Source organism: Chinchilla lanigera, unplaced genomic scaffold, assembly GCF_000276665.1.
Source record: "Chinchilla lanigera isolate Chin_1 unplaced genomic scaffold, ChiLan1.0 scaffold00075, whole genome shotgun sequence".
Lineage (NCBI taxonomy): Eukaryota > Metazoa > Chordata > Mammalia > Rodentia > Chinchillidae > Chinchilla > Chinchilla lanigera.
This window is the reverse complement of record NW_004955476.1, coordinates 11427543-11452405: the sequence shown is the minus strand read 5'-3', so window position 1 is coordinate 11452405 and position 24863 is coordinate 11427543. Positions and strand designations below refer to the sequence as shown.

The following is a 24863-nucleotide window of genomic DNA, read 5'->3' as shown; positions in this document are numbered from 1 at the left end:
CACATCCGCTGTCCTAGTCCTTGTTAACATAGATCTGTCAGGCATTGGTTGAATTTTTTGTTTGTTTCTTTATGGGTTTTTACTCAGTGCCCTTCCCTTTGTTTTACTCAATGCCCTTTGTTTCTTTGTGGTAACGTGGTGATTAATGCCGCCCGGGCACCTACAGAGTCTGTAAGGTGTGGATATTGGTGAATTGTCAGTCTTGCTGTGGGCCCTGGTCAGTACATGGTATCTTTGGCCTGTGCTGGGAGCCTTGGACTTGGCCTGGCTGACCTGCTCTCCTTTCCCTTCACTGCTTCTGTCCAGAGGGAAGTCACAGTGCGCTCTCGCATCGCTCGGACACTGGGCCTCCGCAGGCCAGCCCAGGGTAGCTGCATGCCATCTATGTGCCGGCCAGCAGACCCCTCGCTGGGAGTGATGCGGGCAGATATTGGAGCAGCTACTCTTTCACTGTTCGGGGACCCCTACGAGCTGGACCCCTTTGACAGGTGACTGCATGGGTTGCGCCTGCCAGCTCCTGTCATCCCTGTGGGCTGTGGGCATGGGTCAGCCTTAGATCTTGAGTTTGTAAGATGAGGGTAGTGCTCCCTGCCCCAAGTCCTTCTCAGATTCACATAGGCTACGCACAGAGCTTAGAAGTCACCATCTCCTTGGTGTGTATCTCCTCCAGCACTGAAGAGCTGTCTGCAGATCCCCCTTCTCCTCTGAGTGCCAAGAGGAGGGCTCTGTCCCGCTCGGCCCTGCAATCTCACCAGCCCGTGGCCAGGCCCATCTCTGTGGGGCTTTCAAGGTACATGGCGGGCAGCTTGGGGGACTCTTGCTGGGCCGTTCTCTGTGGCTTTAAAGACTGGGTGTGGTCTCAGGGAGCACAGCTGGCCTCACTGCCAGAGTCCCCACTTGGCCAGATTCTTAGGTGTGATTCCTTTCAAAGGACAGCAGAGTGGTGGGGGTGCTCACTTCTGACTTCTGTTAGCAGTGGGGGAGCGTCCAAGTGACTTTGCCCAGCATCTGATGTTGGCACTGCTGGGTGGGGACCCCTCCCAGGGGAACACTGGCCAGGGCTGGGGCTGATAGTGGCAGGCGGCAGTGGCAGTGGGTCTGTGCCCGCAGGAGGCAGCTCCCCACTGCAGTTCCAGAGCCAGCCATGGAGGCGGCCCCTGTCCCTGATCTGCTGGGCAGCATCCTGTCGAGTCAGAGCCTCCTGATGATGAGCAGTGCTGACATCGTCATCCACCGAGACGGTTCCCTGAGCGCCAAGCAGGCAGGTGAGAGCCTGTAAGCTTGCACTGTGTTGGTGGCTGTGCTCTGAATATGCTGATAGTGCAAGGTTCCCCAGGCACAGGACAAAGAGATGCAGGTGTGATTTTCTCTGCGGTCCCAGCACACCTGAGCTGGGTTAGATTGGGCCAGCATTTTGAGGGCAGCTCACAGACCCTCCTTCTGAGCTCATAGCCAGCATGGTCACAGGTGGGGCACATTCCAGCCCACAGATAGTGGCCTACAGAGCAGAAGAGAAGAACTCGTCCAGGAGGATGTCTGGGGGCCCTTGGGGAGTGACGTGGCAGTAGGAGCCACGTCATAGGCAGATGGGACGGAGCAAATGGGTGGTTAAGCCTGCTGAGAACTATCATGGATCACACAGCTACTAAAGTGGGAATGGCTGCTGTCTGACCTCTCTTTTTCAGCTCCAGTCTCTCTTAAGAGAAAGCCAGGGCATCTGTCCAGAAGGGAAGAAGCATCCAGGCTTGGAAGTGGCCTGCAGCCTAGAGCGCCAGCCTCTGGGAGCCCAGCTAGGAGACTCGGGGAAAACCGGCTGCAGGGCTCTGGGCTGAGCTGCAGGAGTGGGCTGACCCTGCCTAGTGTCTCTGCCCTCACAGACCCCCCTGTGAAGCAGGACTTGCCACCAGTGCCTGGGTCTCAGCAGAGCCTGTCAGGTGGCAGCGGGCCTGGCTCACAGCGAAGCAGCACACTGGGGTGTAATGGCATCAGCAGGCCGAGTGTGCCTCCTGGGTCTGCCTCAGCCAAGAGTTGCATTGGCCACTCTAACTCTCCACCTAAGAGGATAGCCCTAGGACAGGCCCTCCTCTCTCCTAGGAGAACTGACATCTCAGAGCTGCCCAGGATACCAAAGCTCCGCAGGGATGGTGGTGGCAGCAGACAGGACACAGCTCCGGCCCATGGGCAGAATGTTGAGATCCCTAGCACCTGCATCAGCCGCCTGACAGGCAGGGAGGGGCCTGGGCAGCCTGGACGAGGCCGGGCAGAGGGCAAGCCCAGCAGCAGGGGTCCCCAGGAGCCCAGCTCTAACACAGGAGGCTCCCAGCCCCCTACCCCCAGCTCTCACAGCAACTTGGCTCCTATGGGGTCCTCAAGAGGGAAGGGCATTGGGTCAACCTTTGAGAGCTTCCGGATCAATATCCCAGGGAACACAGCACAGTGCAGCCGACTGTCCAGCCCAGGCTTCTGTAACACCTTCCGGCCTGTGGACAGCAAGGTGCAGAGGAAGGAGAGCCCTTCACCTCTCTTCTCCATCAAGAAGACCAAGCAGCTCAAGAGTGAGATCTATGATCCCTTTGACCCCACGGGCTCCGACTCCAGCCCCCCTAGCAGCAGCCCTGAGCATCTTGGCCCCAGCCTGCTGCCTTCTGAGATTACGAGAACCATCTCCATTCACAGCCCCAAGGCCCCTGCGTTTCAGGCGGTGCGCTGTGTTACCTCTTACACAGTGGAAGGCATCTTCAGGAAGGAGCCCGAGTCACCTGGGGAGACTGCATCCCACATGTGCAAGCTCCCGGGTGAGGGGGCTGCCAAGGGCACCTCTGACATAGAGCAAGGGGAGCTGGGGGAGGAGGGCCACACAGAGAGCCAGGGCCTGGGTCCCCGAGGGCAGAGGACATCTCTACGGGACCCCTGGGACGATGAGGATGAGGCATCTCACAGCACTTTCTTCAGTTCTGAGGAGCGGACCGTGACCTGTGTGTCTATCATGGAGCCAGACACTCCACCTAGCCTGGGTGCTCCACAGGCCACGACCCACAGGATTGTGGAGCTGCGGCCCCCATCCCGCTCCCGCTCCACCTCCAGCTCACGAGGCAGAAAGAAAGCCAAGAAGAAAAAGGCCAAGGAACATCGGAGGTCGCGCTCCCGGACTCGCTCCGGCTCCAGGGACAGGGCCTCACGCTCTGTGTCCCCAGCAGTGGATGAGCATGCCAGGAGGCACCGGGTTAAAGCCAAGGGCCGGAGATCTTCCAGTGACAGAGCCAGCAGTCAGGAGAGAGCAAAGCGGAGGAAGACCAAGGACCGGGGTAAGGACCGGAGACGGAGCTCTTGGGGCCGGGACCGGAGGAAGTCCAGGTCACGCTCTGGCAGTCCAGGCAGCTCCTCCTGTGAGCGCCATGAGACCAGGAGGAGGAAGAGGCACCAGTCAGGGTCCCGGCCTCGGGGGCGGGACTGCTCCCCCCACAGCAGCTTGGAGAGGGTCTGGCGGCACAAGCACCCTCGGGAGAGGAGCCGTGAGTGGCCGGACAGGAAGGAGAACATGGCCCAACCCCGAGAGAAGAGGAGGAGGCGGTCCCGCTCACCTAGCTCTGAGCAGAGGGAATGGGAGGCCCAGAGGCCGAGTGCCCATGAGATGCGGCCCCACTCACCAGCGAAGAAGGGGCCTCTGAAGGAGGCCTCCCCCCTGCCCGCTTCCCAGGAGGAGCCAAAGCCAGAGGGAGACCAGCCAGGAGAGCAGCCAGCCTTGCCAGAGGTGTGCGTCACACCCAAGGGGACCCCAGCCGAGCAGGCCATCCCTTCCCCCAGCCCTGTGCCTGTCCCAGCCCCTGAGGTGCCAACCCAGTGTGCACCCGAGGACCTGGACTACGGTGACTCTGTCGAGGCGGGGCACCTCTTCGAGGACTTTTCAAGTGAAGCCATCTTCATGCAGCTGGACGACATGAGCTCACCCCCTTCCCCGGAGAGTACAGACTCCTCCCCAGAGCGGGCCTCCCCACCTAACCTTGCATTAGCTCAGACCGGCCCACTGTGCAATGCCACCCTGGCCAGCCTCCCAAGGGAGGTGTCCGTGATCCATGCTGAAGACATTTCTCGACCCCTACCCCAGGCAGAGGATCTTCCAGGGCAACACCCGCCCGGGCAGGACATGGCAGAGACAGCTGCCACAGCTCCTGCCCCCCTGGGTGTGCTGCCCATGGGCTTGGATGGCCCCTTGGTGAACAGGAGGGCTCCTGAGACAGCCAGGCCTGAGGAGGCAGGGGCACAGGTACCCCTGCTACGGTCCCGAGCCCTGGTGAAAAGGGTCACCTGGAACCTTCAGGAGGCTGAGGGCAGCACCTTGGCCCTGGACAGGGCCCCAAGTGAGTACCTGCGTCGGGGGAATGATGGCTCTCGGGGTCCCTGTGGGCGGGGCCAGGAAGCAGCTTCCCAAACTCCCACTTCTCTGGCTCTACCCGGAGTCTAGCTCCTGGCCTGAGACCCCTGGACTGGGTTGCTACCCTGGGGTTTTCCAGCTAGGAAGCAGCATTCTGGCCAGAACAGCACAGGGCACTGACCTCCCTGTGTCGGACCCTCAGGGACACCACTTCACAGGCCACAGAGGCCCTGGGAAGGAGCCTGGGACACAGAGGACGGGACCCCCATGGGGGCCAAGCATGCACTGTTCCCTGAGCCACCCCCTTCCGGCCAGGCATTCCTGGAGCCCAGGTTCCCCGGCATGGACCCCTCTCAGGTGGGTGCTGGGCTGGAGTCACCTCTCGGGGCACCATGGCCCTGGGACCCAGCCCTGTGGGCTCTGGGAGGGGGCTACCATGGGGCTGTGCACTCACAGGGTTGTCCTCCCCAGGTGTACAGCCCAAGCATGCCTCCTCCCCCAGCCCAGCCCCCTGGCATCCCACCTTACGCCTTGGTCAGCCAGCCCTCGGTCCAGTTCCTCCTGCAGGGCAGCCTGCCCTTGGTGGGCTATGGGCCTGCACAGAGCCTGGCCCCGGTGCCCACCATGCTGGCTACAGCTTCAGAACCAGCCAGCCAGGCCACCCCCACCAATAACTCAGAGGAGAGAATCAACACTCCTAGGCCGGCTGGAGAGAAGACCAAGAAGGAGGAGGTGAGTGTGCCATGTCTCCCTTTGAAGTCTGAGGGTTTTTTTTTCCTCTGGCGCTGGGGAACAGACCATTGTCACGCCCCAGCCCAGAGCCCACCTTCCTTGGATAAGCGCAGTGCTAGAAAGTGCCGGTGTTGCCTTTGGTGCTCCTGGGCTGGAGGACAGCCAGGGCCCTGGGCCTCAAGCACACGTGGGCCCTCGCTCCTAGTACATGAAGAAGCTGCACATGCAGGAGCGGGCAGTGGAGGAGGTGAAGCTGGCTATCAAGCCCTTCTACCAGAAGCGGGAAGTGACCAAGGAGGAGTACAAGGACATCCTGCGCAAAGCCGTACAGAAGGTGGGCTGCAGGCGGGAGGGCGGGAGGGCGGGAGGGCAGGCGGGCTAGCTGGCTGGCTGGCAGGGATGCACGTGTACTTGTTGTGGACCTGAGGTTGGGAGTAGCATGTCTGCATGGTATGGCCAGCAGTCCTGTGTAGGGTAGGTCGCTCCAATGCCTGTGGCTGCAGCTTTCAAGGGGTTTGTGAGTGTAGCAGGGGTCCAACTAGTGGCAGTGGTCCCATCTTCCTGTGTCTATGAAAAGACTGAGGTAATGGAGATGTGTTTAGGATTGCCTGGCCCACACCCAGCCTACAGGTAGGAAAGCAGGCCCAAGAGGAGATGGGCTATGGGGCAGGTCTCAGGCTTCCTCCTGACTGGGACACACGTAGGGACCTTCAGGGGGCTATGTGCTGGCAGAGTAGGGGCAGGGGGTGTGACCGGACATCAGGGTGTCCATCTTTCTCCAGATCTGTCACAGCAAGAGTGGTGAGATCAATCCTGTGAAAGTGGCCAACCTGGTGAAGGCCTACGTGGACAAGTACAGGCACATGCGCCGACACCGGAAGGCAGAGGCCACCGAGGAGCTGCCCGTCCCAGGGCCAGAGGCCTGAGACATTTTCGTCTTGCCTCCCCATCTGAGGCACAGAACTGGGGCACAAGCCTTCTGCCTGTGGGGCTCCTGTGAAAGCATCTGCACCAGTCTTGCTCAGTTTAAAACTGGACTTTTTTATATGTATATTATAGATACATTGTTTCCATTGTGTTCTAATTTATCAAAAATGGTTTATCTTTAGAAACCTCTGGACTCAATACTTGAAGGTGAAGCCTTTGCAGGCCAGGAGCCTCCCACCTGGCTGGTGAGCAGGGCTTGGACCCATCCCTCTGGCCTGCACCCATCCTGCATGGTGGGCTTAGTGGTACCCTCATTTCTGCTTCCCATTGACACTTGGTGGTACTCAGCCAGCAGCTGCTCAGGAGAAAGGGTTCAGAGCTTGGGGCCGGGACACTCAGGGGGCACAGGACACATGATGTTGCCCACCCTCCCCAGGGCACTTGTGCCAGTGAGTCGCCTCCTATCTCTAAGGTGTGTGGTTTAGTTCTCCATCAGGAGGATAGAGGGGTGGGTGTGCATGGGGGCCTGCAGTGTGCCTTGTGGGGTCACCCTCTTCCCTGATAGGGCCCCAGCAGGTCCTGTAGGGAGGTAAGGAGCAGTCCAGGACCAGCCACACCCAGTCCACACTGCCTGCCACACATTGGCTTGGACCCCCAAGACACCAGAGTCATGGCAGCACTGGCTCTTGGCTCTTTATTGGGGGTGGAGGTTCCAGTCTAGGCCCGCTGCTCCAGCTCCATGAGGAAGTGCTCGATGTCATCATAGAGACTGCTTGTGCTCGACAGGCACAGGCCCAGGCTGCTGCTGTCCAGGGAGGATGTGCCCTCACGCTGCACAACCTCCAGGTGCGCCCGGCATAGCCTCGGCTCCACCTGCAGGGAGGCTATCTGTCAGGGGACCCTGGGTCACAAAGGCTGCACACCCGGGGCCACCTGCCTCACCTTCACCAGGACCAGGCTCTTCTCCTTGGGCCTCCCAGCTGACAGGTCCTGCCCAAAGCCCAGGTAGATGGTGTAATGGGGTGAGCCTTGGCGCTGCCGGGCCCGGAACTCTCCCAGCTCTGCGGGAGGGGCTAGGTGAGCAGGGTGGTTAGTGTCCTGGGACCCTCCAGGCAGACCTCTCAACAGTCCTCACTGACCTCGGAAGAAGGCGCTGAAGTCGAAGATGGGGGTGTTGGAGTTGCGCTCCAGCAGCCGGGCTGGGGTGGAGGGCCTGGCAGAACCCTGTGGGCTGCCCACCTCCCAGTATACCTTGCACTTGCCCATGCGCCGGGCCCACAGTACCACCCCACCCAGCTCCAGCTGCAGCCCAGGGGCTACGTGCTGCAGCAACTCTTCTGTATAGCGCAGCTGTTTCTGGTCTGGCAGCTCAGCAGGGCTGGGGAAGACCACCTGCTGGGGCTGCAGGGCCTGGCTGCCTGCCCCTGGGGGGTTGTACAGGAACACACAGCTGGGGTGCCCCACCACAGCCTGCAACACCGTGCGGCCCTTGTACATGATGGTCACGTCTAGTGGCCCTGGGCTGGGCTCTGTTGCCAGGGCCAAGGGCTGAGGCCGAGGGCAGGGCACCGGCTCCACTGCCCATGCTGCAGACGGCTCTTCAGGAGGCTCCACTGGTCCTGCGTTGGTGGGAGGGACACTCAGGTTACTGCCCTGGGGCCCGTGTGGATCCTGATGGACTGTTACCTTGTGGTGCCCCAGCCCCCCACAGGGCACAGCCCCTCACCAGGAGCCTGTGGTGGGGCAACTGGGTTAATGGCCACCAGCGAAGCTTCCTGCAGGGGGTCCGCCAGGAGACTCTGCTGCAGAACCTGGAGCAGGAGGTCCCTTCCGCCACCACCCTGGGCCGGTAGAAGGCTTGGAGCTGTGGGCTCAACATCTCTTGGCAGAAACAGCCCCAAGTGCCCACCCTGAAGCAGGAAGACGGTCAGTGTGAGCAGCCCCCAACCGTGCCACCCAGGGAGAGCAAGAGACTACCTGTGTGGGCAGGGCACCTCTGAAGACCTCTTCCTCCCCCTGGTTCATGGCTGGGCCTTCTGAGGGAGAGAGGGGGTGGCGTGAGGACCTGAGGCTGGCCCTAGACCAACATCTGACCTTGTCTGTCCCGCTCCCCAGTCACCTGACACCTGAGCAGCCCAGGGGTCCAGCAGCCTTCCAGACCAGTCCCAGACCCTAAATGGAGATGGCATAGCTTTGGGCCCTAGCACTCCTCCTCAGGGGTCTCTAGTGCCAGGGTTCCCTTGGAGCTCGCTGACCCACAGCCCTCCCCCCTACGCCCCTCCACGGGCGTCCCTCACCTCTGCACCCCCGCTCCAGGCTGACTGCATACACCTTGTGCGGGTCAGTGGGGTCCCCGGAGTTGTCCTGCAGCATCACGAAGCGCTGTGTGCTGTGCAGCGCACAGCGGAAGTTGGTTTTCCAGCCGGCTCGTTCTGCAGCCTCAGCCTCGCAGGGCGGTGGGCCACCCCCGCTGTTGCTGGGCGGCCACCTGCCTCGGGCCACCGCCCAGGCCTGGGTAAAGGAGAGAAAAGGGGGTTGGGGGTGGGGCCACCGGGGCGGGCCTGCGGGGGCGGGGCTGGTTCCCACCTTGAAGATGCGTGCGTCGGCCTCACCCAGGTCCTTGCGAGCGAAGTGCTTCCATGGCACGCGGAAGACAGTGCGGGCCTCGTCCAGCCACCGCAGCCCCTCGTAGCGGCCGCTGCTGACCTCGCCCAGAAGCCACTCTCCGAACCGCACGCGCTGCGCTGCCCTGCAGGCGGGGTGGCCACGCTGGTCAGCCCAGCGCGGCCCTGCGCAGGGCTGGCCGGGGCGGGCGCGGGTCTCACCTCTCCGAGGCCCTGGCCATGGTGCCTGCTGCGAGGGCGGGTCAGGAGCGGTGAGGGGCTGTGGCCCTTACGACCGGGTAGGGCAGGGTTCTGTGTCACTTCAGTGTCAGTGGTGGCCACGGGTATCGTGGCCAGGTGTGCAAGGTCACACACGTTCTGTGTCACTTCAGTGTCAGTCGTGACCACGTGTGCAAGGTCACAGAGGCTTGGAGCCACCTCAGCGTGGATACGGGGGCCGAGGTGGCCGTGGATGTGACTTCAGATGCGGGGGGCGTGCGCACGTGAAGCCACAGGTGTTGGCCCAGCGCCCAGGCCTGCGCAGCGGAGACAGGCGGGACCCTGGAGGCGACGCAGGGAGGCGGCGTGGAGGGGCGGGCGCAGGCCGGGAAAGCGAAACCGCGCTCCGCCTGGAAAGGGAAACCTAACGCGTGCGCGGCCTGGCCGTGCCCGCCCGCAGGCCCCGCGCCGGCTCCGCAGCTGGTCCGCTCAGCCCCCCGCCCGGCCACCCAGCCCTGGCTCCAGCGTCCCGCCCCGCCCCCTCCCCTGACCCTCCGCCCTCGGGCTCCGCGGCCCTGCGCTGCCCTCTCCCGCTGCTGCCCGTGGAGCGGACAAGGGCTCCTCCGAGGGGCCCAGCTCCTCTCCTCCCCTCCGCTTGTGGGTCAGGGGCCGCGCGTACCTGGGTGCCGGAGCCGCCGGGACGGGATGTTTCATCTCCCGGGAGGAAAGCGGCAGCGCCTTTATAGAGTCCGGAGGGCGGGGGTGGGCCGGGGGCGGGGCCGGGGGCGGGGCCGGGGCTGCAGGTGTGTAGCCTTGCCCCAACTCCGAGGCCGTTCTGGGGCGCGGTGCCCCCTACGCCGATGCCAGTGGGAGCTGGCCCGGTGCGGTTGCAGTGGGATACGTCAGGATCCCCGGAAAGGAGAGGGAAACCCGGATCCCAAACCAAGCCAGGCCCTTTTTGGGGTGAAGACAGTGTCTCCTTCAAGGGTGCGTGGGAGGTGGCGGTTAGCAGCCGTGCTGACTGGGTTACGCCCAGGGTGGCGCAGATGAGCCTCCAGCGCCCGAAACGAAACCTTTGGGAGGAGCTGTGGGCCGCCCTCCGGGTGACACCTGCTAGAAACTCGGGGGCGTAGGGCACAGCCCCGGCCTCTATGGCCGAAAGCAATGGGGACGCGACCCTCCCAGTGCCCACGGCGAACCCGAGATGCAGTGGCTCCAGGGTCAGAATGGCCACTTTATTCAGCGGGAAAGGGACAGCAGGGGAGGGGACAGCGCGGCAGGCGGTGCTAGATGTAGGTAGAGTCGCCCGGCCCGTTACTGGGGCCCCTGTCCGGGCCCATGTCTTCTTCACCGCTGCCCTCAGAGTCGCCATCACCACCCTCACCGGCCTCAGGTGTGTTGAGGACCACAACGTCGGCCTCTGCTCCAATGTCCTCCCCGAACCACACGGCCTTGTAACCACCCTCAGGCCGCCGCTCCTTGGTCAAGATGGACCTCACAGCTGAGGGGCTGTCCCCAGCAGCACTGGGGGCTACAGGGGACTCTGGGCCAGGGGGCTCTGGGGCTTGGGCCTTGGGAGTGGGTGGCTCGGGGCTGAGGGGCTCAGGATCCAGGGGTGCAGACAGTGTCTCCGCAGGTGTGAGGCCCGGCTTGGGGCCAGGGGCAGATGCTTTGGTGGCCTCCTGGTCACCCAGGAAGGCCTGGTTGTCAAAGCTGTGGGGCTGGAGATCCTGGGGGCCAGAAAGGGCATCAGGGGGCGCACCTGGGCTCCAGCTCCTCTGGTGCCGTGCAGGCCTCCCCTCCTCTGTCGTCGTCCACCTCCCTCTGGGTCCCTCTCCCCGTCACTGTCCCATCCAGTCGCTCTCTCCACCCCCAGCTCTCATGTCTCCTCCTTGCCCCATCCCTGCCCCATCTGTCCTTCTGCACCTCTGAGACCCTCACCCCTGCCCCCCTGCCCCCTGCCCCCTGCCCCAGGCTCACCGCAGCTTTCCTGGGGCGGCAGCAAAGCTGATGCCCATAGTGCTTAAAGAGGAGCACAGCCAGGCCAATGAGGGCCAGCAGCAGCAGTGCACCCAGCACCCCTCCCAGGACTGCCATGTCCACCGTAGAGAAGCGCGGGTCCCCTGGGCCGCTGCCTGGCTTACTCTCTTCCGTAGTGGGGCCATTGCTTGTTGTCCCTGCAGAGGCCCCAGGGCCACTTAATGTTGGAGGAACACAGTTCTCCCCTCACCAGCCTGTGCTGGCCTGAGGACCCCAAAAACAAGCCAGGCCAGGACTGTGCCCCAGACCTGAGGTTCCAGGGAGCGAGTGCTTTGTCCTGCCAAGAGAGCCCGTGGGGACAGCAGGGTCCAGGAGGCCCAGTTACTGCAGAAGGGTAGTGCAGGAGTACGGCTGACCTTAGAGGAAGCGCTCTATGGCCTCCACATCCACTCACTAGCGCCTCACTTAGACCAGATACAGGGCCCCACATCCCTGCCCAGTTTCCTTGCCTCCTTGTGGATAGTGGGTGTTGCCCCTGGGCTTTGTGAATGTGTCCCAGTAAGCATGCTCAGTGGCCTCCATGCCAGGGACCTGGCCTGTTTACCTCGAACCCAAGGCTCCCCTGGGGACCTGGTTTGGTTTCCATCCTGGAGTCCAGGAAGGTGCTGGCCCATGGCTCCCTTTACACATACTTGTGTGGCCTCCCTGTGTGCTGAGTACCCCAGGTCCTGTAACTTGTACCATCTTTTCTGAAAGTGTCTCACTGTGTTGTGCAGGCTGCCTCAAGTTCATGGGCTCAAATGATCCTCCTGCCTCAGCCTCCAGAGTAGCTGAGACAACAGGAAGCACATTGTACCTGCCCATGCAGTCTTTTTTCATTGTTTCTTTGTTTTTGTGTTTTAAGACAGGGTCTCACTTTGTAGTGCAGGATGGCCTTGAACTCAAGGAACCCTGGAACTCCTGGCAATCCTCCTGCCTCACCCTCCTGAGTGCTTGGATTAGATTATTGGCATGTGCCACCATGCCCCACTCAGTCTTCATTTCTAACCTGTGTCTCTCCTAATCCTTATAGGAGTACTTTGCATTTTAAAGCCTAAATTACAAACAGCCCTGGGAATTATGGGGTTCACTGGATCCCAAATCTGGCTGCTGCCCCTACATCTCCTTGAGGCTCTGGACCCAGCTGTCCCACAAGTCAGATCCCTCCTTGTGTTCCTGGTGTGGTCAAATTGGGCCAGCCTGTCCCAGAGTGTCCCCAGGACCACCCAGGGCCTTGAGTCAGGAAGGCCAAGAGGAGCAGGGACTACCTGAGGCTGGGGAGCTCCTGCTGGGCCAAGGTGGTGTCGGCTGAGAGGTCCCTGGCTTCGGGGTCTGAGGTGAGACCCCACCAGGAGTGGCTGGCCAGGGGGAGGAGCTGGCTGCCACCCTAGGGGTCGTCGGCTGAGAGGTCCCCGGCTTCGGGGTCTGACCTGAGACCCCACCGGGAGTGGCTGGCCAGGGGGAGGAGCTGGCTGCCACCCTGGGGGTCGTTGGCTGAGAGGTCCCCGGCTTCGGGGTCTGAGCTGAGACCCCACCGGAAGTGGCCGGCCTGGTGGTGGTGCTGGCTCCCACACCAGGGAGCCTCCCAGGCGTGGTGGGGGCAGCCGGCCTTGGCGTTGTGCCTGAGGATGGGTGAGGGCCAGTAGCCCCCCCAGGTCTGGTCGAAGAGGGTTCTTGAGAGGTCCCAGAGGGGCTGGGGACTTCCGTAGCAGTGCTGGTCGAGGGCCTGGTTGTGCCTCCAGCCTCTGGGGACGGGGGGACCTCTGGGGGTCCTGGGGGATGAGGGACAGCACTTGGGCTTGCCTTCCCCCAATTTCCCTAGTGGAGGAGCCACCACACTGGGGGACCCCAAGGCTCACCTGTGGTGGGGGGTGCCTGCTCTGAAACCCAAATCTCAACAGCGGCGGTCGCTGTGTTCCCAGTCACGGTGTTTGTGGCTTCCACCTGGGGAAGGGAGGGGGCTTGACCTTGCTGAGACTCTCTGCACACCACTTCCTCAGACATGCCCCCCACCTCACCTCTGCATAGAAGACTCCCTCACGCTCCAGCGCCGTGGCAGTCAGCACAGTCTCCCCATCCATCCGGAACTCAGAGCAGTTGGTGATTCGGTACGTGATGGCTGAGTTGAAGCCCTGGATGTGGCCATAGTAGTCCTGGGCCTCACCCACCCCTTCCATCCCAAGCCGCCCGAACAAACAGGAAAACAATCCAACCCAGGGACCCACCCAGGCCTCAGGGTTCCTGCGGGGGCAGGGGGGTGCATACCGGGAAGCTAGGGTCCTGAGCCTGGATCCTCAGAGGCTGGGACGGGGAGGATGCATCTCTGACAGCCACCCCAGCCCCAGAGCCGGGGGCCACGAAGCCGCGGTACAGGTTCTGGGGAAATTGGGGTGGGCTCCCGGGGGTAGAGCGGGCCTCCACAGTGACCTGGGTCACTGAGTATCGGGCCTGGTCAGCCTGGTCCCCCTGGGGAGACAGGGAGGGAGCAGTGACCTTCAGGGCCTTGAAGGTGGGGCTGAGACTCCCATTGGCCACTCCATGCTGCACCCACCCTGATCAGCAAAGTGAAGGTCGTGGGGGCGGGGACAATCTTGACCATGGTGAGATTGCCAGAGTTTGCGTCAATGGCAAAAGTGTTGTCCACGTTCCCTGGAGGGGGTGAAGCAGTCAGGGCTGGTCCCTGCAGCCAACGTCTGGGGTCCCAGCTGGGCTGGGGCTGGGGTTGGTGGTGTGGGTTGCTAGGCCAGGCCTTCACTCACCACCCACAATGCTGTAGATGATGCGTGCGTTGATGCCCCGGTCCCCATCCACAGCGTAGATTGGCCCAGGACGCAGGATGAGGGGAGATGGCTGTGGGGACAGGGACCCTTGTGGGGCTGGTACAGAGGGGCCCGTGCTCTAGAGGGGCGAGCACTAGGAAGGGTCAGGGTCCCCGCAGCCCGATGGCTGCCTGTTGGCACAGACTCCAGGGCTCCTGCCAGCCCCACCACTGGCCCCTATGGTGACCATAAGCGGGGTCGAGGGGCAGCTGCCCTGGGTGGCACCAGCCTGGGCCTGCAGTGCCTGCACCCTGGCCGGCCTTGCCGAGCCTCAGGCTTCCCTGGGGTTTCCTTGTGTCCGCCCAACACCCGAGGCTGGAGGCCGCATTCACCAAGCAGGTGTGTGCACATCAGCTTCAAGAGCAGCAGAAACTGCTCCGGCCCCCAGTCCCCACCTGTGCCTCCTGACACTCACTCTGGACTCAGCTGATCAGGGCGGCCCCGGCCCAGTGCCCTATGGGGACAGCCCGCCCCCAGGCCTCCATTACCAGCCTGTGCCCCGTGGGGATAGCCCCGTGGTACTGGGCCTCGATGCAGACATAGCCATCTGAGTAGGAGCAGGGTAGGAACCAGGGGGCCCTCAAGTCAGCGGGCAGCACGTGCAGGACCAGGGTGGCCGTGGCCGTGTGGCTGGGCTCCGCGTTCTCCTCCTGAGTGTCCTGCAAGAGCAGCCCCTGCCTCGTCAGGCTGGGAGCAGCTTGGATGGGGCCCTGGCAGGGCCCGAGTACAGGGCACATGAGGCCTTACCCGGACCAGCAGCCGGAAAGTCATGTTCTGCCACTGGTAGAAGTCCAGGGACCGGTCCAGCCGCAGGGCAGGGCGGTTCACCCCCTCCAGGGAGAAGAAACTGCTGGCATTCTAGAGGGAGGCACAGCCTGAGACTCTGGCAGGCAGGGATGGGGCTGTCAAGGGGTCTGTGTTGACAGGCAGGGCAACACCAACCAGGGTCACTTCCTGGAGCGTGTAGAACAAGACATCCTCTTCGTCCTTGTCAGTGGCCTTCAGCTCACTCTCGGGGATGACTATAGAGTTCACTTTGGTATCCTGGACAGGGAGGGGCTCCGTTGGGCAGGGTGGGCTCCTGGCCTCCAGGGATGGGGGTGGAGCCACACCCACGCGCATGGGCCCAGATGGCACCAGCTCTGACTGCTCGCCTCACCTCCGCCACGTCCTGGTTCTTGACCTCAAAGGGGAACTCTGGGGCATTGTCGTTGACATCCAGCACGGACACCAGCACCAACAGCTGCGTCACCTGGGGACCACAGCCTGTCAGCCTCCCCCACCCCTCCAGGCTGTGCAGCTGTGCTCCTGGCCGGCCCTCCTCCCTTCCTTCCTCCGTGCACTGCAGTCTTTCACGCCTTCCCAGATCCACCCAGCCGCTGCTTCTAGGTGGGGGCCGGCCTGCGACTGCTTCCAGGGCTCAGGTCCTAGCTAGGGCTGACAGTGAACAAAGAGAGAAGGTGCCAGAGCTCTGGGAAGCAAGAGGGGTCTGGAAGAGACCAGTAGGATCTCATGAGAGATGGGGCACACATTTGCTCATCTTCAAGAACAAATCCAGAAGAACAAGAAAAAAAAGACATTGATTTAGAGATACTTTCGGGGAGTGTGAGCCAGGGTGTCAGGGGGATGCCAACTCAAAGCATCGAGGTTGACCCTCCCAGGACCAGAGTAGAACCTGGGGCTTGGTGCAGGCCATGTGCCAGCCACCAAGGCCATGGTTAAGGAGGAGAGGTCCTTATCTGTTAGGGACGCAGACCGAGGCCTTGTGGGTGATGCGCTGCCCAGGGAAAGGGCGGGGATGAGCCTTGGTCTTGGTGGAGCTGGGGCGCATCAGCCGGGACTGACGGCTGCACATTTCCCTAGCGAGAGGCTAAGAGAATGGAGCAGGCTGGGCCTGGGTAGCACAGGGCAGGGTGACCCCAGGGCTCATCAGGGGACTCTTCCATGCAGGACAGGGCATGGGGGAGGAGTGCGTGTCCCAGGCTGTGCCCCATTTGGCTTTGACTGCAAGTGGAGGAGCCGAGAAAGCCCTGGGCTGGGCTGGGCAGGGCTCATCAGGGACAGGGATCAGGTGTAACAGGTGGGCCTGAGGGAAGGTTCCAGGGAGGACGCGGCGCCGGGCTGAGGCCCTGGGGGGACTGGAGGTGAGAAGGTGGGTGCCGGGTCCACCTGTCGTGGGGGATGTGCTGGGTGGGGTGGGGCGGGAGGGACACAATGGAGCCTCCCCAGACACCCACTGAAGCCCCTCAGGGCGCCGGTGTGGGGTTGGGCCTGGGGCTGCTGGCAGATGTCGGGATGGTCCTCAGCTGGGTGTGTGGGTCCAAAGCTCGGGGCAGAGTCTGGGCTGAGGCGGTGTGGGCGTAGTCAGTGGAGACTGACATTTGACAGTGACCAGGGTGAGGTCACTGCAGAGCCCCAGGGGAGCCGTGACCAGGTGTCGGAGGGGACTTACCACTGAGCTGCCCCTCCTGCACTCCAGGTGAGCCTCCAGCATGGTGTTCTCCTGTGGCCACACGGGTCTGTGACCCCCAGTCCCATGGGAAGGTGCCCCCCCGCCCGAGTCCCCATCACCACTGTCACCCTTAAAGCCCCAGCACTCTCTCCCCAAATCCTCTCCATGGGAACCCCGGCCTGCTGCCCTCACCTCGTAATCAGGGGTCATGTTGAGGAATAGCTGGTCCCCCAGGATCCGGAAGGCGGAGGGGGTAGACGAGGGCCCCAGGGTGACATGCTGGCCGTCCGGGATGAAGATGTTCGTCAGAGGCCCAGGGTTTGTGTTCTCCTTGATGTTGATCAAGGTCTTGTTCACGAAGCAGACTGGGAGGCAGAGGGTACAGTTGGTGCCTGCCACCCCCTGCCCCACGCCCACCCCATGTCCTGAGCAGCACCTACCCTGGCCCTGGGCTGCTGCCCCCGGGGGTTGGCCGGGCAGCACCAGGAGCAGCAGCAGGGGGGCCCACAGCAGGGCCCAGGCCCCCATCTTGGCGACTGTCACCTGCCGGAAGGATCTGGCAGTCTGCGGTCCAGGGCTGGGCCTTCCCTGCCTCAGAGACGAACTTCGCCCTGCCAGGTACCGCCCCGCTTTATGGCCCCGCTGACGGCTCCACCAAGGGGGTTCCCGCAGGCCGGCCAGGCCAGGCCAGGCCGCCACCCAAGAGGGGACCTGGCTGCCATTCGCCTGAGCCAGGCTGCATTCGTACGTCCTGGGGAGGACTACTCCACCCCAGCACCAAACACAGGGTGTGAAAGAACGGAGGCTGTTGGGGGCCATGGGCTGGGACTTGGGGACAGGGCTGGGACAGGCTGGGGGTGGCTGTGGAAGGTGAGAGGTCCGGGGCAGAAAGGGATCAGCCCTTGGCCTTGGGCTCCTCTCCTTCCCCACTGGCCCCTGCCGGCTCCTTGCCTCAGCGTCCTCTGGCCAGATCCCCAAGGCCCCCTCTCAGGGTGTGCATCCCAGCGTGCCGCTCAGACCCCTCCTTGCACCATCTGAGGGACAGGCTCTGGTATCCTAGGGGGCCCCTGCCTGTCAGAAAACTCAGGGTGTGAGAGACAGGGCCCAGCGGTGAGGCGGGAGGGCTTTGGGGCACCTGGGCACTCCTCGGGAGTCTGGGGGGCCTTTCAACCTCCCAGCCTCCTCTCCGTCCCCCCAGAGCCTGAGCTGGTGTCAGGAGGGAGGCGGGGCTCTTCCCACCCCCGACCTTTGTGCAGCACTCAGTGCCCTCAGAGCTCGGCCCCCCCAGTGCCAGCATCCCCACAGCTGCCCACATGTTTCCAGCACTGTGCCCTGCGCCCCTCAGCCTGCCCTGTGCAGCAGGACGGCCTCTGGTCCCTGCACTCTGGGGTTCCTGGTGTCCCGGGTGACCCTGCACCCCTCTGTGCACCCAGCCATAGACAGGAGCCTGTTGAGAGAGGATGGGTGCTGGGCAGGGAGCTGGTAGACAGAGATGAGGGTGAGGTGCCTGAGGGCCTGGGGTTCAAGGGCAGCTGCTGAGCTGGGGGACAGCCCCCCATGCCCGCTGAGCAGAGACGCAACTGTGGGCTAGGACCTGGGAACTCCTTCCTTTATTGGCGTCAGGTGCAGCCCGCCCCTGCCCCCGCCCCTGCCCCCTGCCAGTGGCTGGGCTCCTCTTCCTCCTCTTCATCAGGGCGCTGGGTGGTTCCAGCCAGCTCTGAAAATTCGGCCCCGGGCCTGGTCCCAGGAGGCAGCCAGGGAGACGCGGCACGGCCCAGGGGGCGCCCCAGGGGCCTCCTGCAGAGAGAGCACCTTAGGGACTAGGACTGGCACCCAGCCTCTCACCCCCCACCCCCAGGGCTGACCCAGGGCCTCACCAGGCCTGCGGGGTACGTGTGTCCAGCCACAGCAGGCACAAGGGGCCGTCCACAGGCTTGGACCCAGCGGTGCTGTTCTCTGTGTCCTGCTCGCTGCCCCCAAATTAGAGTCAGGCTTGTCCCTGTCCCCTGCCGCATAGCACACACCCACCTGCCCACCCCCTACTGCTCCCCTGGCCACTCACCTGCGCTTGCCCACCAGGCCCTGCAGCAGGCGCTGCAGCCGGGCGCTGTCCCGCAGGCGGCTGAGCTCACTAGTGAATGTCCCATCCGAGTGCCGTGCAGCCCTGGGAAGAGGCGGCACTGGGTCAGGTTGGGAGGGGAGTAGGGGGCTCACCTGGGCCACGGGGCTCACCTGGGCAAGGCAGGGCGTGCAGTGGTGCCCCTGAGCATCAGGAGCAGTAGCAGCAGCAGCAGCAGCGGTGGTGGTGGCGGTGGTGGACAAGGTGCCATAGTGGGGCAGCGCCAGGCACTGGGCCCCCGAATCAGTGCCGTGCTTTATAGGGGCCCTGGCGCCGCACAGTCCGGATGCATCAACCCAGAGGGAAGGTCAGGGCCGCCCCCCCAGCTGTTGCTGCTGCCTCCCGCCCCTCCGCTACATGGGGACCCAGGGCTCTGGGGCGCGGCCACCAGCTGGCACTCAGGCAGGCCCAGGGGACGTGGCGGCGCCAGGAGTGGGGGGGTCGGGAGCAGCTTGGAGACCCACCAGACACTGCGGCCAGGACCAGAGCCTTCCAGACCTGGTAGCCCGGGGAGGTCAGCCCTGCGGTCAGAGCGGGAGAGGGAGAGCGCCTGCAGGACCAGCAAAGTGGGAGTCTTAACACCCAAGCTCATGCGACCAGCCGCTACTGCAGACCAGCCCTCCTGTAAACTTTAGGAGGCTGAGGCAGAGGACTGCCTCAAATTCAAGGCTAGCCTGGACTACATAGTGAGGGCCCTGTCTCAAAAAAATCACTAAAAATAATGGTGAAACATGTTTTAGAGCAAGTTGGTTTGCAGAAAAGTTGAATTGAAAGTAGAGGCAGTCTTTAATCCTCATACTCTCCAGCCAGCGTCCAGTTATATTTTATTTAAAACATTAAAGTACAAAGCCAGGCATGGTAGCTCCCCAGTTGCAGCCTGTGCCAGAGTGTCACTCCTTTTTATGACTTCACACTCTCTGAGTGTAAGGATGTGCAACGTTTTCTTTACCCATTCATTTATTGAACATTTGACTTGTTTTTTTTGAGACATGGTCTGTGTAGTTCAGGATGGCCTTGAACTCGCTATGTAGCCCAGGCTGGCCTCAAACTCATGGCAACCCTCCTGCCTCAGCCTCCTGAGTGCTGAAATTACAGTGGGATTACAGGTTTTGCTTCTATCTTTCGTATATAGTAAATTGTGCTGCTGTGAATGAGATGTCCATGTTTTTGTTTGAACGCTTGTTTTCAGGGCTTTGGGGTATATTCCACACAGTGCAGACTCCTGTCACGAGTGAGTTAATGTGTTATTTTTTTTATTTATTTTTTTTTTTGCACTGCTGGGGATGGCACCAAGTGGCCCCTGTATCGCACCCCAGCCTCAGTGTACATACAGCCTGTAGAGGACCTGCTGGGCTGGTGTCTGCAGGGCCAACAACAAGAATGTGGTTCCCACACCCCCACAGAGCCAGCGCTCACCCGCAGTCCGCCCTGGCCTCAGCCCAAGGGGTGTCACTGTGTCTCTCAGGGGTCTCCCTGCATTTCCCTGGTGACTAATGCAGTTGGGCATTTGTCAAGTGCTTCTTGGTCATTTCTACATCCTTTTTAATAAATTTGTTTGTTTTTGTTTTTTGTCTTTTTGAGACAGGGTCTCGCTATGCAGTTCAGGCTGGCCTTGAGCTCACTTTGTAGCCCAGGCTGGTCTCTAACTCACAATGATCCTCCTGCCTCAGCCTCCCAAGTGCTGGGATTACAGGCGTGCGCCATCACGCCTGGCTCCCATTTCTTTTTTCTTTTCTTTTCTTCTTTTCTGTTCTTCTCTTCTCTTTTTTGTTCTGTTCTTTCTTTTTCTTTTTTTTCTTTTTTTCTTTTTTTTTTTTTTTTTTGGTGCTAGGAGTCCAAATCAAGACCTTGCACTTGCCAGGCAAGTGCTGAGCTGCTGATCTATATCCTCGACCTTCTTTTTTCTCTTGATACTATTTTTTTAAAGACAGGGTCTCACTCTGTTGCCCAGGCTGGCCTCAAACTTGTGGGCTCAGTGATCCTCCTGCCTCAACTTCCTGTGCAGCTGGGACTGCAGGCTGCACCACCATGCCCGGCTCCCTCACAGCATCATCCAAGGCACAGAAGACTTCAGTTTTCATGCAGTTCAGCTTTTTTGTTATTGCTGCTGTTCTTATGCTTTCGCATCACATTTAAGATACCAACGCTGGCCAGGCGTGGTGGCACACACCTGTAATCCCAGCACTCAGGAGGCTGAGGCAGGAGGATCGTTGCGAGTTCAAGACCAGCCTGGGTACAAAGTGAGCTCAAGGCCAGCCTGAACTGCATGGTGAGACCCTGTCTAAAAAAGAATACAAACAAACAAACAAAAAAACCCACCAATGCTGAGCCTGAGGTCATGAAGATTTGTCTTGTTTTTTCTGCTAAGGGTTTAATATTTTAGATCTTATATTTACACTTTTGGTCCATTATAAGTTATTTTTTTCTTCACCACAGGGAATTGAAACCAGGGTCTTTTTTTTAAGAAATAAAAGAAGGAAAGCATATTAACAAACAGACATCAATTTACAAAATAGCATAAGAACAATACAAACAATACAGAGTTACAAACAAAGTGGTAGGAAATTAACAATGCTTGCTATATTACTTATTGATATCTTCAAAGTGGTTTCTCAGGAAAACAAAGACATACAAGACTGATGAAACAAGTAATCATTAACTGTTTCTTTCTGTAGAGTAATAGAAGACAGTAGCACAACTATATGAGCTATCCTGTATATACATACTTACATAATTTCCCCTTCTTTCCCTTTTCTTTTCCCACACCCCAGTTGCCCTTTACTTTGGAGCATTTTCCTTTCATTTCACAATGTCTATCATACCTCCTAGTTTTTATTCACTCTTTCAAGTTCTTACACTACTGAGACAACACTGATTTTACTTCACTTATGAGTATGGTCTCTAGTTGTGACCATTTACCTATAAAAGCTTTGAGTTTATCTTTCTTTATAGCTGAGTAATATTCCATTATATAAAAGTACCACAATTTTTTTATCCAATCCTCAGTGGATGGACATTTGGGTTGCTTCCACAGTTTAGCAAATTGCGCTGCTATGAACGTGGGTGCACATATATCGCTATGATATCATGTTTTCAGATCTTCTGTGAAAATACTCGGAAGGGGAATAGCTGGGTTGAATGGGACCTCTAGACTGAGTTTGCTGAGGAATCTCCAAACTGATTTCCACAGTGGTTTCACCAGTCTGCATTCCCACCAGCAGTGGAGAAGAGTTCCTACTTCTCCACAGCCTTGCCAACATTTGTTATTCGCTGATTTCTTAATGATAGCCATTCTTACTAGGGTAAGATGAAATCTCAGTGTTGTTTTAATTTGCATTTCTCGAATGACTAATGATGCTGAACACTTTCTCATGTATTTATTTGCAGGGCCTTTGTTTTTTAGATTTTTTCTTTTTTCTTTTTTTTGATACTAGGAATTCAACTCAGGATCTTGCACTTGCTAGGCAGGTGCTTTGCCATTGAGCTATATTTCTGGCCCTGGTTTTTGTCCTTTTGAGAGAGGGTCTCAGTGTGCAGTTCAGGCTGGCCTGAGCTCACTTTGTAGCTTAGCCTGGTCTTGAACTCTCAATGAGCCTCCTGAGTGCTGGGATTACAGGCATGTGCCACCACACCCAGCAGCCTAGGACCTTTCTACCAAGCTACATTCCCACCCTTTATTTTGAGACAAGATATCACTTTTTTTTTTTTTTGGTACTGGGAATCGAACTCAGGACCTTGCACTTGCCAGGCAGGCGCTCGTGCCGCTGAGCTATATCCCCGGCCCGACACAGGATATCACTAAACCACTAAGTTTCTTGAGTTGGGCTTGAACTGTGAACCTCCTGATTCAGCCTTCCAAGGTACTGGGATTAAATTAATTTTTGTCCATGGTGTGAGGTAGGGTCCAGCTCCATCCTTCTCTTGTGGACAGCCAGTTGTTCCAGCACCATGTGTTGAAGATGTTCTTCCCCCTACAGGGCCTGGGCACCTGCATTCGTCAGCTTTTCATTGCTGGGAGCAAATGCCTGACTTACCACTTTACAGCAGGAAGGGTTCCCTTTGTAGCTTCATGGCCAGCTAGCACCACTCAGCTAGCAGAGACAGGGCACGTGCCAGAGAGGAAGGGGCCGGGTACCAGACACCGTCCCCAAAGTCACGCCCGAGCAGCCTCCCAGGCTGAGTTTCCTTCCCTTGTGGAAACATCAGCTGAAACGCCCGAGTTTCCTTCCCTTGTGGAAACATCAGCTGCGATTTGTGGGCTACACCTGGACCCTCACCTCTGCTCCACAGAGCTGCCCATGTGAGCCTTACGGAGCTCCACACTCTTGATTCCCAAAGGCTTTTAAAGTGTTACCATTTTGAAATTTTGAAGACTTTTGGGTTTTTTGTTTTTTTGTTTTTCAGAATTCATTTGGTTATTTGAGGTTCCTTATAATTCCACATGAATTCTAGGGTCAGCTTTTCTATTTCTCCTCCCCAGCCCCATCCCAGCCTTTTTGGCTTTTCTTTCTTTCTTTTTTTTTTTTTTTTTGGAATTGAACTCATGACCTTACGCTTGCCAGGTAAGCATTGTGCCGATGAGCTATATCCTCGGCCCCTTTTTGGTTTTCTTCAGACAGTGTTGTGTTATGTAGTTCGAGCTGGCCTCACATTCCCTCTGATCCTCCTGCCTCAACCTCCCCAGTGCTGATTACAGACTGCACCACCACCTCCGGACTCTTGAGTTTGTTTTTTAGTTTCAACAGGGGCTTTCTTTGGATTTTCTACACATAAGATCATGTCATCTGCACAGAAACACAGAACTTTTTCCTCTCCAATATTGAGCGTCTCTTATTTCTTTCCCTTGCCCCATTTCTCTGTTGAGAACTTCCCCAGGACAGAAGCTGTAACTGTGAGCCTTTTTGTCCTTTTCCCAGTCTCCAGGGAGCAGCGCCATCTCTGCGCACGTGGGTGAATGTGGCTGTGATGGGTCACCACAGGCTTTTCTTTTTTTTCTTTTTGTATTTTGAGACAGGGTCTCGCTATGCAGTTCAGGCTGGACTTGAGCTCACTTTGTAGCCCAAGCTGGTTTTGAACTCATAAGGATCCTCCTGCCTCAGCCTCCTAAGTGCTGGGATTACAGGCATGTGCCACCACGCCTGACCCGCCACAGCTTTTCTTCTGGTTCCCAGCTTACTGGATGGTTTGGGTGCTGGAGATGGAGCCCAGGGCCTTTGCTTGGCAGCCAGGAGCTCTGCGGCCCAGCTACCCCTTATCATATGCAGACACTCGAGTTGATCAGATGCTTTTGTTGCATCAGCTGGGATGATCGAGTGGGATTTTCTCCTCATTCCATTAGCATGGGTATCACATCCAGGGATTCCCATCTGGCACCCCGCCCTGGCGCTCCTGGGTCATGCTTTATAATCCTTTCAAACTGCTGCTGGAGTCTATTTGCTCCCATTTCGTTGAGAGACTGCATCTAGAGTCAGAACAGTTATCACTCCGGTGTCCTCCTTCCTGAGGTCATTATTCTCGAGTTTGGAGGTTCTTTATATATTTTATAAAGACCATATACTGCTATCATTATATATGTATGAGATATCTGCTAGTACATGATTTCTTCATGTGTTCTTCCCTTCTGTGGTGGAAGCCGTAATTCTAACTCCAGGTTATCATTTGTGGATCATGCTACCAATGCTGAGTCTAAAATTCTGTCCAATCCCAGGTCACGAGAATTTTCTCTTTTTCTCTATAAATTTTCTTTAGAAGTTTAAATTTTAGATTTAAAATTGATAGCCGGGAGTGGTGGTGCACGCCTGTAATCCCAGCAATCAGGAGGCGGAGGCAGGAGGATCATTTTGAGTTCGAGGCCAGCCTGGGCTACAAAGTGCGCTCAAGGCCAGCCTGAACTGCATAGCTAGACCCTGCCTCAAAAAGGCAAAAATAAATAAATAAAATTGATTCATTTGGCATTGGGTCTCAGCCTTTTGGCTAAGATCAAATGTAAAATTGACTCATTTGGATCTGGTCTCGATGTGTAGAAATCTCACAAATCTCCGAGACACAGGAGGCAAAACCTGGTAGAAACAGGACCCCCACCCTGTGCTAGGCGGCTGGCGGGACTCAGCACAGACAGAGCTGGCGGGGGCGGGCGGAGGCCGGCAGCACCTGCCACCCTCACAGCCTGGGAGACGCTGCCCCGACACATGGGGCGCAGGAAGGAGTCGAAGCAGGTCGGGTTGGAGTCTCTCAGGGCCCCACCCCAGGTCCCAGGGCCACCATGCTGGACTTCAGTCCCGAGGGTGTCCTCTGGCGCTGGTCACTTATGCTAAGGGCTGTCTTGCTCAGGCTCGGCGGGGAGAAGATGCCGCGGGCCCGAGGGTCCGCGCAGGAGGGACGGAGGTCTGGGGTGCGGCCCCGCCCACGCAGGGGGAAGGGCGCGTCCGGATGAAGGTGAAGCTCAGGACCCCAGGTTCTCACCTCTGGGAAGGACCCGCCGTCAGAGTGGGCCTGGGGCTGACGCCGAGCCGGCTCCCGCCGCGGCCCAGGAGGGGCTGAGCGGACCTGCGAGAGCGCAGCGGCGCGCACGGCGAGGCAGGCAGCCGGGAGCCCGGGAGGG

At 59.3% G+C, this 24863-nt stretch overlaps 4 protein-coding genes across 12 annotated transcripts in view; 1 reads left to right on the top strand and 3 right to left on the bottom strand.

The window, feature by feature from the left end:
- Positions 1-6212, top strand: part of Phrf1 (PHD and ring finger domains 1) — a 30699-nt gene extending 24487 nt beyond the window's left edge. Inside the window, exons 11-18 of one of the 2 annotated variants that reach the window (XM_005401833.2) lie at positions 307-488; positions 671-790; positions 1111-1265; positions 1686-4358; positions 4575-4729; positions 4844-5104; positions 5310-5438; positions 5887-6212. In XM_005401833.2, coding sequence (XP_005401890.1) covers positions 307-488; positions 671-790; positions 1111-1265; positions 1686-4358; positions 4575-4729; positions 4844-5104; positions 5310-5438; positions 5887-6030 — 3819 coding nt within the window. In that variant the 3' untranslated portion in view covers positions 6031-6212. Of the gene's footprint in view, positions 1-306; positions 489-670; positions 791-1110; positions 1266-1685; positions 4359-4574; positions 5105-5309; positions 5439-5886 lie in introns of both variants that reach the window. The other variant, XM_005401832.2, reaches the window with a different exon arrangement.
- A 487-nt stretch (positions 6213-6699) lies between these two features.
- On the bottom strand, positions 6700-9625 carry Irf7 (interferon regulatory factor 7). 7 transcript variants are annotated; one of them, XM_005401825.2, is made up of 9 exons: positions 9533-9625; positions 8857-9195; positions 8618-8780; positions 8329-8542; positions 8009-8067; positions 7758-7941; positions 7171-7650; positions 6974-7092; positions 6700-6904 (listed from the first exon to the last, which is right to left on the bottom strand). In XM_005401825.2, the coding sequence occupies exons 2-9, from the start codon at positions 8874-8876 to the stop codon at positions 6749-6751; spliced, it is 1395 nt and encodes a 464-aa protein (XP_005401882.1). In that variant the 5' UTR covers positions 8877-9195; positions 9533-9625; the 3' UTR covers positions 6700-6748. The 7 variants fall into 7 exon arrangements, with proteins under 7 accessions (XP_005401882.1, XP_005401883.1, XP_013358428.1 ...); XM_005401826.1 differs by having other exon boundaries at positions 8857-9263; positions 9533-9606; XM_013502974.1 differs by lacking the exons at positions 8009-8067; positions 8857-9195 and adding an exon at positions 8151-8203 and having other exon boundaries at positions 9533-9616.
- Positions 9626-10067: 442 nt separating this feature from the next.
- Positions 10068-16729, bottom strand: Cdhr5 (cadherin-related family member 5). 2 transcript variants are annotated; one of them, XM_005401828.1, is made up of 15 exons: positions 16584-16729; positions 16336-16508; positions 16144-16194; positions 14851-14943; positions 14634-14735; positions 14439-14549; positions 14180-14350; positions 13632-13722; positions 13424-13521; positions 13138-13338; positions 12891-13004; positions 12732-12816; positions 12141-12644; positions 10834-11030; positions 10068-10583 (listed from the first exon to the last, which is right to left on the bottom strand). In XM_005401828.1, the coding sequence occupies exons 1-15, from the start codon at positions 16669-16671 to the stop codon at positions 10140-10142; spliced, it is 2523 nt and encodes an 840-aa protein (XP_005401885.1). In that variant the 5' UTR covers positions 16672-16729; the 3' UTR covers positions 10068-10139. The 2 variants fall into 2 exon arrangements, with proteins under 2 accessions (XP_005401885.1, XP_005401886.1); XM_005401829.1 differs by lacking the exon at positions 12141-12644.
- A 1014-nt stretch (positions 16730-17743) lies between these two features.
- Sct (secretin) lies at positions 17744-18549 on the bottom strand. Its single transcript, XM_005401907.2, has 4 exons — positions 18376-18549; positions 18206-18307; positions 18021-18113; positions 17744-17940 (listed from the first exon to the last, which is right to left on the bottom strand). The coding sequence occupies exons 1-4, from the start codon at positions 18471-18473 to the stop codon at positions 17763-17765; spliced, it is 471 nt and encodes a 156-aa protein (XP_005401964.1). The 5' UTR covers positions 18474-18549; the 3' UTR covers positions 17744-17762.
- Positions 18550-24863: the final 6314 nt, after the last annotated feature.